The sequence below is a fragment of the Heptranchias perlo genome, chromosome 2, assembly GCF_035084215.1.
Source record: "Heptranchias perlo isolate sHepPer1 chromosome 2, sHepPer1.hap1, whole genome shotgun sequence".
Classification (NCBI taxonomy): Eukaryota; Metazoa; Chordata; class Chondrichthyes; order Hexanchiformes; family Hexanchidae; genus Heptranchias; species Heptranchias perlo.
The window spans coordinates 52558909-52571047 of NC_090326.1; the positions used below are offsets into that span (position 1 = coordinate 52558909).

General features: G+C 41.9%; 1 protein-coding gene across 1 annotated transcript in view; it reads left to right on the plus strand.

Moving 5' to 3' along the window:
* Nucleotides 1-1679: 1679 nt before the first annotated feature.
* LOC137332049 (transcriptional activator protein Pur-alpha-like) overlaps nucleotides 1680-12139 on the plus strand; it is a 102378-nt gene continuing 91918 nt past the window's right edge. Inside the window, exons 1-2 of the mRNA XM_067995778.1 lie at nucleotides 1680-1710; nucleotides 6516-6626. Coding sequence (XP_067851879.1) covers nucleotides 1680-1710; nucleotides 6516-6626 — 142 coding nt within the window. The remainder of the gene's footprint in view (nucleotides 1711-6515; nucleotides 6627-12139) is intronic.

The following is a 12139-nucleotide window of genomic DNA, read 5'->3' on the forward strand; positions in this document are numbered from 1 at the left end:
AGGCAAACCACTAATTGGATCCACTTACCTGCTCCTCCGGGTTCCCCGCTGCTGATCTGCGCATCGGGCGGGCTGCACATGCGCAGTAAGATCTGTCAGCTGGAGGCGCTCTATTTAAAGGGGCAGTCCTCCACTGACAGATGCTGCAACCAATAGCAAAGATGACTGCATGGAGCAGCCCAGGGGGAAGGCTGCTCCCAGTTTAATGATGCCTCACCCCAGGTATCAATACGTGGGGTGAGGAGGAGGGGGAGGACAGAGATCTTCCACCCGGCGGGCGGGAGGAAGCGGCCCGCCTCCGCCACCAGGAAGGCCTGGCTCGAGGTGGCAGAGGGGGTCACCTGCGCCACCAACATATCGCCCACCTGCACACAGTGCAGGAGGCGCTCCAATGACCTCAGTAGGTCAGCCACAGTGAGTACACTCCGTCTGCCACATCACTGCCCCCACCCCACATCTCCTTCGGCACTGCCAACACTACTCTGTCACATCACCCCTCATACCCACTCAAACCCCATCCTCATCTTACCTGCACCTACTCACCTCGCCAGTACTCACACCGCCACTACCACGCAACCCAGTCCTCATACAATCTCATGGCTCGATCCCATACTTACCCTCTCGTGCATCTCTCTCACGGCCAGTGGTTTTATGAAAAGGAAATCATGTTTGACAAATCTATCAGTTTTTTGAGGATGTAACTAGCAGATTAGATAAAGGCAAACTAGTGGATATAGTATATTTGCATTTTCAAAAGGCATTCGATAAGGTGCCACACAAAAGGGTGTTACACAAGAGAAGAGCTCATGGGGTTGGGGGTAATATATTAGCATGGATAGAGGATTGGTTAACAGGCAGAAAACAGAGAGTAGGGATAAACGGGTCATTTTCAGGTTGGCAGGCTGTAACTAGTGGGGTGCCACAAGGATCAGTGCTTGGGCCTCAGCTATTTACAATCTACATTAATGACTTAAATGAAGGGACCGAGTGTAATGTATCCAAGTTTGCTGATGATACAAAGCTAGTAATTGGAACTAGGAGAGTACTGTTTGCCTTATTTGGCTCCACACTATAGGAAAGATATTAAGGCTTTGGTGAGGGTACAACATGAATTGTCCTCTAAAGGAGAGGCAAGAAGGGTGGAACAGGATGAGGTGCTTGAAGGAGGACAAGGTGCAACGTGGGTAGGGAGCGAGACCAAGATATGATTTGGTCATGAGGGCCACATCACTACTACAGCAGTTTGGACCGGGAAGGTGGTGAAAAGTAAGCTGTGAGGAGGACACAAAGGGGTCGATTTTGCAATGGTGGTGGGTTGGCAGCCGGGGGGTGAAGGTGCGCATGGCAAACCCGCATGAACAAAACTTACTGTTTCCGATGCGATCGCGTGGTGATTGCTGATGATTAACATCCTCTCCGGGTTTCGCGCCCGGCAGACAGCCTGATTGACAGGCACACTGCCGTCAGGAGCTGCAATCCGAGGTGGGGGGGGGGGGAGCGAGAGAGAAAGAGAGAGAGCTGAGACGTCATCCGGGCTGGAACGGAAGATCGGGGAGGGGAGGAGAGGGGAATATCGGGTAGAGGAGAGGGGTAGATCGGGGGGGGTGAAGAGGGGGACATTGAGGGGGACATTGAGGAGACATCGGAGCAGGGTGCAAAGGTAGGTTGATTTTTCAGGCATGAATCAAAAGCGGTGGGCAAGCCGCCCAGGTAAGTTAAAAATCATTACAATCACTTAATCTGTCACAGGTAAAGTGCCTTAAGTACATTAAGCTACATTTGGCTCTTTAATTGTCAGCCTGCCGGCGTTAATTGCCGGCGGGACTTCCGGTTTCGGGCTGCCCGGCACTCACAGGTGGGTCCCAGGGAAACTCGGAAGTCGGCGGTTTGGAGCCGACTTCTGAACCCTAACGGGATTTCCCGATTTTCGGAACACCCCCACCCGCAATTTCCCCCGAAGATTGAGCCCAAAGAGTCTGCAAATGGATAGAGACAGGTTAAGCGAATGGGCAAGAAGGTGGCAGATGGAGTATAATGTGGAGCAATGTGAGGTTATTCACTTTGGTAGGAAGAATATAAAAACAGAGTTAAATGGTGAGAAACTATTAAATGTTGGTGTATAGTGAGATTTGGGTGTCCATGAAACACAGAGTTAACATGCAGGTACAGCAAGCAATTAGGAAGGCAAATGGTATGTTGGCCTGTATTGCAAGGGGGTTGGCGTACAAGAGTAAGGAAGTCTTGCTACAGTTGTACAGGGTTTTGGAGAGACCACACCAGGAGTACTGTGTACAGTTTTGGTCTCCTTATCTAAGGAAGGATATACTTGCCTTAGAGGCGGTGCAATGAAGGTTCACTAGATTGATTCCTGAGATGAGAGGGTTGTCCTATGAGGAGAGATTGAGTTGAATGGGCCTATGTTCTCTGGAGGTTAGAAGAATGAGCAGTGATCTCATTGAAACATATAAGATTCTTAGAAGGCTTGACAGGGTAGATGCTGAGAGACTGTTTCTCTTGGCTGGTGATTCTAGAACTAGAGGGCACAGTCTCAGGATAAGGGGTGGGTGAATTAGGACTGAGATGAGGAGGAATTTCTTCACTCAGAGGGTTGTGTATATTTGGAATTCTCTACCCCAGAGGCCTGTGGATGCTCAGTCATTGAGTATATTCAAGACTGAGATTGTTAGATTTTTGGACATTAAGGGAATCAATGGATATGGGGATCAGGCGGAAAAGTGGAGTCGAGGTAGAAAATCAGCTATGATCTTATTGAATGGTGGAGCAGGCTCGAGGGGCCGTATGGCCTACTCCTATTTCTAAAGTTCTTATGTAACACAGAAAGAGGCCGTTTGGGTCAACCAGTTTGTTTCGGAGTTTACATTGAATTTGAGCATTTGCTTCTAATCACATTAACCCACCCTGCTCCCATATCCTTGCAGCCCCATTTCCATCATCCACCTACCCAATCTAATCTTGAATGTTGACACAGATTCTGTCTCAGCCACCAAGCATGGAAGTAAATTCCGCAGCCTCACAATCCTCTGTGTAAACAAGATTCTCCTGCCCTTTGTTTCAAAACTGTTATATTTAATCTTATATCTATGGCCCTTCATCCTTGACCCCTCAACTATTGAAAACAGTCTGCTTCCATATACCCTGTCCGATCTTTTCATAATTTTAAACACTTCTATCATATCACACCATAATCTGTGTTGTTCTAATGAAAAATGACACAATTTTTCAAGCCTTTCTTCGTATTTGTACTTCCTCATACGAGGCAGCATTCTAGTGAATTCATGTTGTGCCCTCTCCAAAGCCTTAATATCTTTCCTATAGTGTGGAGCCAAATAAGACAAACAGTACTCTCCTGAGATCTTATTAGGTTTTATATAGGCTGATCATTACCTCTTTTATATTTTTTATACTCTTTACCTCTTTTGATAAAACCTAGAATTCCATTAGCTTTTTTTTTTACAGCCTTATCAACTTGAATTGCTGCCTTTAATGTCCTGTGAGCCTGTAACCCGAAATCCCTCTACTCTTCCACAGCACCAAGCCTACTGCCATTCAGAGTATAATTACTGCTGTTATTTTTTTTATTCACATGCACCACCTGACACTTACTGACATTGAATTCCATCTACCGCTTTTAAGCCCATTCCCTGATCTTATCAATATCCTTTGAAGCTTCCTTTGGTCTTCTAAGGAATTAGCTATACCTCTTACTTTGGTATCATCAGTAAATTTCGATACCACTCCCTCCCTATAAGCAAATCATTGATATATAATGAGATCAGAACTGGCTTGGGAACTGAACCCAATGGAACACCACTACCCACTTCCAACCACTCTTGAAAAACTGCTCTAAATGCCTATTATCCATCATAGTATTGCTCTTCTCGCTCTCAACTACTTCAGGAATCATGTCTTCTCTGATATCCATCTCTTCAGTCTTCAATCTCACTCTTCTTCTGAAAGGGATCTTCCTGCCATTCCCTATGCTTTTCAAATGAATGTATGGCTAAGCCAAGGATTGTTGGAAGGTTTCAAATTCTGGAACGTAACTAATTTGACCATGACTTAACACCATTTGGAAATTTGCCAGCAGATAATGACTTCCCAAAATTTTTCCAGATCCTTTCCAAGTTGAACATTAAACTTAAGCAACACTAGGTGACTCAGTAGGTAAGCACCCTGTCACTTCACATCTGTGACCTGCAGTCTGGCCACTACCAGATTTTCAGAGTTCCATCTTTGGGTCGTCCTTCACTGCTTTGTGTTCAGTAACTGCAAAGTTATTAAGCCCCAGGAGAACAAACCCCCTGATGATATTAAGAGAAATAAAACTATGGGGCAGAATTTCAGCTTCAGCGGCAGTGCAATACAGGCAGGAACCGCTTTGAAGGAAATCAGGCTGGGGTATAACAGGAAGCGGATCTGCTACTGTCTGTTTTATACCCCTACCAACGTTGAAAGTTCCGCCCATTATTTCATACAGGTCTCCAAAAATTATCCAAATCTTATTATCTTTGAAACTCAGCTCACAATTGCCCTGACCAATATCCACAATTGAATATGGAACATTCCGTGCTTCTGCCTTTTGATTAATACCCAATCCACTCCACAGCCTTCAGCAGTACCTCAGATAATATTTTACCCCTTAATCTGCCACTCCAAAGCTCCTGGATCCCCCCCAAAACTGACTTTGAGCCTGGACATTGGTTTGCGAATGCTCCGTGCTATCTATAAGTCGAGTTCATTCCACTACAGGAGATCAGACTTTAACTTTGGAATGTTATACATTGTCTCCTCCTGTCCACAGTTTACGACCATGACATATTTCTCCTAGTCATTGCCATGCCTATGTAACCTGAATTGCCTTTATGTCCATTCACATGTATATTTTGGCTGTTGTTCCAGACCCCAAGCTCATTAGTTCTAGCTACTTTTTTTTTCTCTCAATCTCTCTCAGGCCCTTTTCTCCTTTCCTATCATCCAGCCATACTACCTTTCATTTCTTCCCTCTCAGGTATTTTGTCCCCCAGTCTCTACCCGAACCCACTAGACCCTCTGCCTTTTCACTCTCCAGTTGTCATCCCACACCTGAAATCTCACCGAATAACCCACAGCTACCCTCTGTGCATCTGTCAGAAATTTCTGAAGGGTCCAATGAGGCACCTGTCACTTCCTATCACAAGAGGCAATCTGAATTGCCCCATCTTTTTCTCAGCTGACCTTCTCATGCTGCACACCCATAGAGGAATTAGATCACCAACCTCCTTCCTGACCCATTCAGCCCACACACCACTGCCCCCAATCATCACCCCTCTATGCATTTCCCTCTAAAGTGTCCACTCACTCACAAACAAGGCCTTTGCCATCTATAGGCTCATTGTGGATGATCATATTGACATCCTGGCTTTAATTGAAGCATGACTCATGGGTGGTAACACATTGTGTCTTAATGAAATATCTCCACTTGGCTATACTTTTCACCACCTTCCCGGTCCAAACTGCTGTAGTAGTGATGTGGCCCTCATGACCAAATCACATCTTGGTCTCGCTCCCTACCCACGTTGCACCTTGTCCTCCTTCAAGCACCTCATCCTGTTCCACCCTTCTTGCCTCTCCTTTAGAATTCTCATCGCCTAGTGTCCTGCCTCCCCCAAGCATCTCCTTGAATTTCTTTCTTCCTTCCTTTCCTCCCTCAGCCTCTGCACAGAACAATTCACTGACCTATACTGGGATCTGGGCCTGCAAAGCCTCAGATTTAAAGTTCTCATTCATGTGTTTAAATCTCTCCATAGCCTTGCCCCTCTCTATCTTTGTAACTTACTCCAGCGCTACCTCCCTTCCTGAACTCTCTGTTCATTTGACTCCGGCCTCTTGTATATTCACTTCTCTTTGCCCCATCATTGGCACCCGTACATTCAGCTGCCTAGGCCCCTTCCCTAAACACCTCTGCCTCTCCACCTTCCTCTCCTTCCTCTCCTTGAAACCCAATTTCATGATCTTTGGCTCGGTGTATATTTTTCCTTATGCCTCTGCGAAATACCTAGGGATGTTTCTCTATGTTAAAAATACTATATAAATGCTGTTACAGTTTGAAAACTCTGCAAACACCAAATCTATCAGTATCTATTCTATAGTCTTACTCTTTGTGATCTGATTTGGGTTACACTTGCACTAACCCGTGAACCCAGCTATTAATATCTTGTACATTTGTCACTCAGCAGCCTCGACAGGCATCAAATATGGTCCTGTGTTTAGGCATGAAATTCACATTTGCTGTACAATTTCAAATCAGCACACAAACCTGATTTCAACTATCCTTGTGAACAGATCATGATTTCAGCCCTTCCCACCTGCAAGCTAGACAGCCAACTGACCTGAAGTGAGGTCAAGTAGGTAATTTCAGATTAGGGATGCATTATACACTCAATATTAATCTTGATGTAATGGTTGTTCTCTGTGCTCTCCTTAAATTTTTATTAATTTGTATTATTATTTTGTAGGAACAAATGCAACAAGAAAAGAACCTTTTGACCTATTAAGCCTATTCCTTCCACAGATCATCTACAATCTGTTCAATCACAGTCTCACCCAAATCAATCAAAACTCTGAGGGTAAGTTTTGCTTCCTCCTGACTCCCAAAGTTATATTAAGCATTGATAGGTCTGATGGTATTTTTTCGTGCTTTGCTTTGAACGTACATATGTTTATAAGAGTTTCTATCGAATTTTATAGCCTGCATTATCAATCCTTGTCATAACAGTTCCATTGTCCCAGGAGCTCAGGAAACATTACTGGAGCTGAAATTGGACAGAGATGGGGATGCAAAACAGACGGTATCGCATTGGTTGCCCATTATACGCTCCGCACGATATTGAGTTTCAATCATAGAATTGTGGAATTTTAAGGCACAGAAGAAGGCCATTCAGCCCATCATCTCTGTGCCGGCTGAGAAAGAGCTATCCAGTCTAATCCCACTTTACAGCTCTTGGTCCGTAGCCTTGTAGGTTACGGCACTTCAAGTGCATATCCAAGTATTTTTTAAATGCGATGAGGGTTTCTGCCTCTAACACCCTTTCAGGCAGTGAGTTCCAGACCCTCACCACCCTCTGCATGAAAGAAAATCTCCTCAACTCCCCTCTAATCTTTCTACCAATTACTTTAAATCTATGCCCCCTGGTTATTGACCTGTCTGCTAAGGGAAACAGGGCCTTCCTAACCAATCTATCCAGACCCCTCATAATTTTATACACCTCAATGAAATCACCCCTTAGCCTCCTCTGTTCCAAAGAAAACAACCCCAGCCTATCCAATCTTTCCTCATTGCTAAAATTCTCCAGTCCTGGCAACATCCTTGTAAATCTCCTCTGTACACTTTCTCGTGCAATCACATCGTTCCTGTAATGTGGTGACCAGAACTGTATGCAGTACTCTAGCTGTGGCCTAACTAGTGTTTCATACAGCTCTGACATAACCTCCCTGCTCTTATATTCTATGCCTCGGCTAATAAAGGAAAGTATCCCTAATGCCTTCTTAACCACCTTACCTACCTGTCCTGCTGCCTTCAGGGATCTGTGGGCATGTACTTCAAGGTAACTCCGTTTCTCTGCACTCCTCAGTATCCTCCCATTTATTGTGTTTCCCTTGCCTTGTTTGCTCTCTCCAAATGCATTACCTCACACTTCTCCGGATTGAATTCCATCTGCCACTTTTCTGCCCAGTCTGCCATGTGGGACCTTGTCAAAAGCCTTGCTACAATCCATGTAGATTACATTAAACATGTTACCTTCATCAACCCTCCTTGTTACCTCCTCAAAAAATTCAATTAGGTTAGTCAGACACGACCTTCCCTTAACAAATCCATGCTGACCGTCCTTGATTAACCCGTGCCTTTCCAAATGATTATTAATACTGTCCCTCAGAATTGTTTCCAATTATTTCAATCGAGCTGTATATCGGATGTGACGTATAACGGGCGGCAAATGCAATTCCACCTGTTTTGTGTCCCCCGCCCATGTCCAGTTTCACACCCATAATCTTCAATCCCATTCATCCAACTCTTTTTAAAAATCAAGCTAATGTTAACTGCTTTATATGGGACTCTATTCCATATTCCCAGGACTCTGTGGGGAAAAAAATAATTCCTTCTAATCTCAAGTTTTGCTTGAAGCTTATTAATTTAATACCAGCTTCCACTAATTCTGAGTTCACATTCCAAGTTAAATGATGTGTCAAAATATAGGTATGATTTATGACTTCTGCATACAAGAACACAAAAATATATGGTTTAGGCTCCCTCAATGATACAGTTGGCAACTGCACTGTGTGGTATGGAATAAGTTACAATGATCAAGAAGATTTCAGCTCTGACATGATCTGTCCAGAGTTAGCTGATCTCACCTAGGATTGTGAGAGGGATGCTGTAATTGTCTTCAACCATTTTTTTGGCCTAGTCAGGGGGAAAAATCAACCAGGATCCCAGCTCCTGAGTGCTGTTCTAGTGTTTCCTATTAGAAAATTGAGTGAGTGAATGCTGAATAAGTACAGGATCGAGCTTGGCTGTGATGACCTCACAGTCAAACAGCCCGTCATCACTCACTGTCCAAGCTCATAAATGAAGAATGATAATTTGGACGTGAAACTGGAAGGTGCCTGACCCATGGATCTGTTTTCCAGCAAGAATTAATAGGGTAGATTGTCCTGTTATTGCGCCTAGGCGTTTGAATTGCCTGGGCCTAGCACATAGAGGAAAATCAAGCAGAAATGGCCCAGTTTTCTTTCCATGGGTTTAAAATAATGGAAAATCAAGCTGGTTCATTACCATTGCATGATCCTCCCCACTCAATTTTCCTCTGTGTGCCCCGCCCAGGCGACCCAATACACCCGGAGATAATAACAGAGAAATCTGCCCCTGTGTGTTGAGGAGAGATAAAGAAGATTTGATGGAGAAAAAAAAGAAGCAGAAATCATTAAAAATGCTTTAAGAAGCATATTTATTTAGCTATTACTTATCCAGGCAATGAACTCCACTTTAACCTCAAAATAGGACGTGGAATGAGAATGAGAAAGCTCAATTATATTCAATAGCTAATTTACAGCATGCCTTGTTGTAGAAAGAGACAAAAGGATATTTTCTATCAAAAGCTTAAAATTTAAGAAACACGAACTTAATGCAATAAAGAAATATTTAAAGTGACTAATTAAAACAGATTTAATTTATGGTTACATTCATGTATTTACAAGATAATTGCTAAGAGTAATTAAAATTCAACTCCATATCACAAATCAATAGCACACACGCAAAGTTTTCAAACACTAAAATGATTACAATAAAAGCCTTTCATTTCATGGGTTTTCTTTTTACTTTTAAAATACTGCTGCAATAATTGGATTTTAATTTAATTGTGAACCACTACACTTTTAGCAAAATAAGGTTTTTTTTCGCTGAAAATTAATTCTTGTAGATTATTCTAAAAATTAACTTTGACGGACTTTTAAAAAAATCTCCATGAATATTAAAGGTTTTAAACTATTTCCAGGAACAAATATAAATGGATGTTAACTGCTGGGAATGAGTCTCAAACTGAATTAGGAATGTACGAGAATCTAAATTGCCAATTGAGATCAATCCCTGCAACAATCTGCTCCAATATGTGGTCATTTTTGGAACCTTTGCTTCTTTAAGAAAACTGTACTCTGCATATCCACTGGGACAGTTGTCTGAGTTTCGTTCATTCTGATTATACAGGAAGTCAATTTCCCCAGCTTCTTGTGTAGGCGGCTACAAGATAGTGATGTGTCGGGTAGGCATTGCCTGTTTTGTTTTATCAATTATTCCTTTATTTGTTTCCATGGCAGTATAAAGGCTATCCATATAATTTCACTGGTGGTTTACTGGCTACCTGTTCATGACATTATCAATTCTTTGCTAGTCTAGTGTCTAGCTGTCTATTGTGTAAGATTTCTTTTCAGTTAAGCAGCTAACTATCCAGGTGTTTATTTTCTTGACACTGTATTGAATACCTGTCCGTGGTGTTTGACATAACTGGTGGTGTATTGGCTATTTCAGATTTTCATGATGATGTTATGGCTATCTGTTCAGGGCAGTTGATTTCTTTTAGTGAAATTGTAGCCATTTTTCCATGATTTTTGATTTTCTTAGTGATCTGGTGGTTTTCTCAATGTGATGTTTGATTTTCCTGGCAGCACTGTGACTTTATGACCATGATGAATGATATTCCTGGCAGCGTAGAAACTATTCTTTCATGGCAGTTGAATTTCATTATGATATTCTAATTGTTTGTTCATGGCATCACATCCTTCTGCTGGTCTGGCTGACGTATTCGGGTGCTGGTCTAGTGGCTATGCATCAATGGTGCCAGACTGTCTGATAATCTACTTGATTTCTCTAGGTGAACTATTAGTTGTATATCCTTGTTCGCTGGTATACTTGGCAATATAGTAGGACTCAAATGCTCTACTTAAATTCTACAAAGGTATTGGGGAGAATTAGGTCTACTTCTGTCTTCCAAGTGAGAAACAGGGCCAAAAAGCCCAATTTCAGGGTGCAACGTCCCGTGCCTGATCTGCGCCTACATTAGGGGTACCACCATATTGATTAAGGCGGCTTTCCAGGTATCCCTGCCACACACTTGGAATATTGCCTTTACCAATATGGTGGCACCCTTAACTCTGGTACAGTTCAGGTGCCTGATTTTTTGTCCCAAAATGTATTATTTTTGCCTGCGTTTCCTGCCCAGAAAACAGGTGCAATGAGGACCAATTTCTCCTCCAAAGGATCTTGGCTTCAAGTTCTTCATCAAGTACTGAACAGTATTTTAAAAGAACTGTTGTTGTAGATTTTGAAAGTATATTTGGTTAAAGTTAGTTCCAGGGAGACCAAAATTCCATATGTTGACCACTGAGGAATAGTTTCCATCACAATAGGCATATATCTGCTACAATGTGAAGTTAATCTCACCAATTATATTTCTGAAAATGTAGTTAATTGAAGCTATTATTTTAATAACCTTATGGGCTGCTCAGGAAAGTTATGTAATGGCATCATCATCCATATATTATTCAATATGCAAATCTATGGTTAGAGACAAGACTTTTTCAACTTAAAGAATACTCTTGTTAGCAGCACAGTCACTTTAAATGGTTATCTTCTTTACATGCCGTATTTTTGATAATAGGGCGACAATTGACCCAGGCACTAACATTTAAAATATAGTGTTATTTTTAATATACTTTTATGTAATTCTTATAAAAACACACTATTGACACAAATCAATATGCTCCATTTCTAAGCCTTTCTGCAATTCTATTTTATAAGAGATGTGTATTTTAGAAATTTGCATAAAATTATTTTTGCAGCTGCTACATATGGTTAAATTCTATTAAATATAGAACCACTTCCATTTGTATAAGCTTTAACTAAAAATGTCATTGAGAAAATGTGCATACTACACCTCACTCCCTGACTCTGTCTGCAGTTATATCTAAAACAAACATGAGAAACGCTTAATAAAAATGCATAATTAACACAAAAGTGATTAGACTGGTAAAATGTATCGGTCTCTCAATGTGAAATGTAATAATAGGTCGTCTACAATTAATGCATCAAGCACAAAGACCTGGGAACACATTTTATGCTTAGGATTGGGATTGTGAATTTAGTTGTTCTGCTGGGATCAGAATGAAAAGTGATTTTGAACAGTTGAGTTGAATACCTAGATCGGAATTATGTTTGGATAAGCTACGTGTTTATCTGAAATTGATTGCAATAGAAAGGATTGTGTATTTTGAAAGCCACAAGGGACAGTTAGTCCAAGGGAAATAATTTGCCTTGTGAAGAAATATTAAATTGGAAAACGTTCATACAATTGACAAGTTGTTCCTCATTTCCAGCGAACATTTGTAACTCCTTGAGGTCCGCAATAGGATTTCTGCAACAGAATTAAATCTATAGTGAGTAAACAATTTCTGGGATTTGCTCCAAGGATCCTGTGAATGAATTAATCTGCTTTTCTTTGTGCACCGAAGATGGATATGGCACTATCACTTTTATACAATGAATCACAAGGTTGCTTGAAACTTCATATAGTACGCAGCTGATGGTATT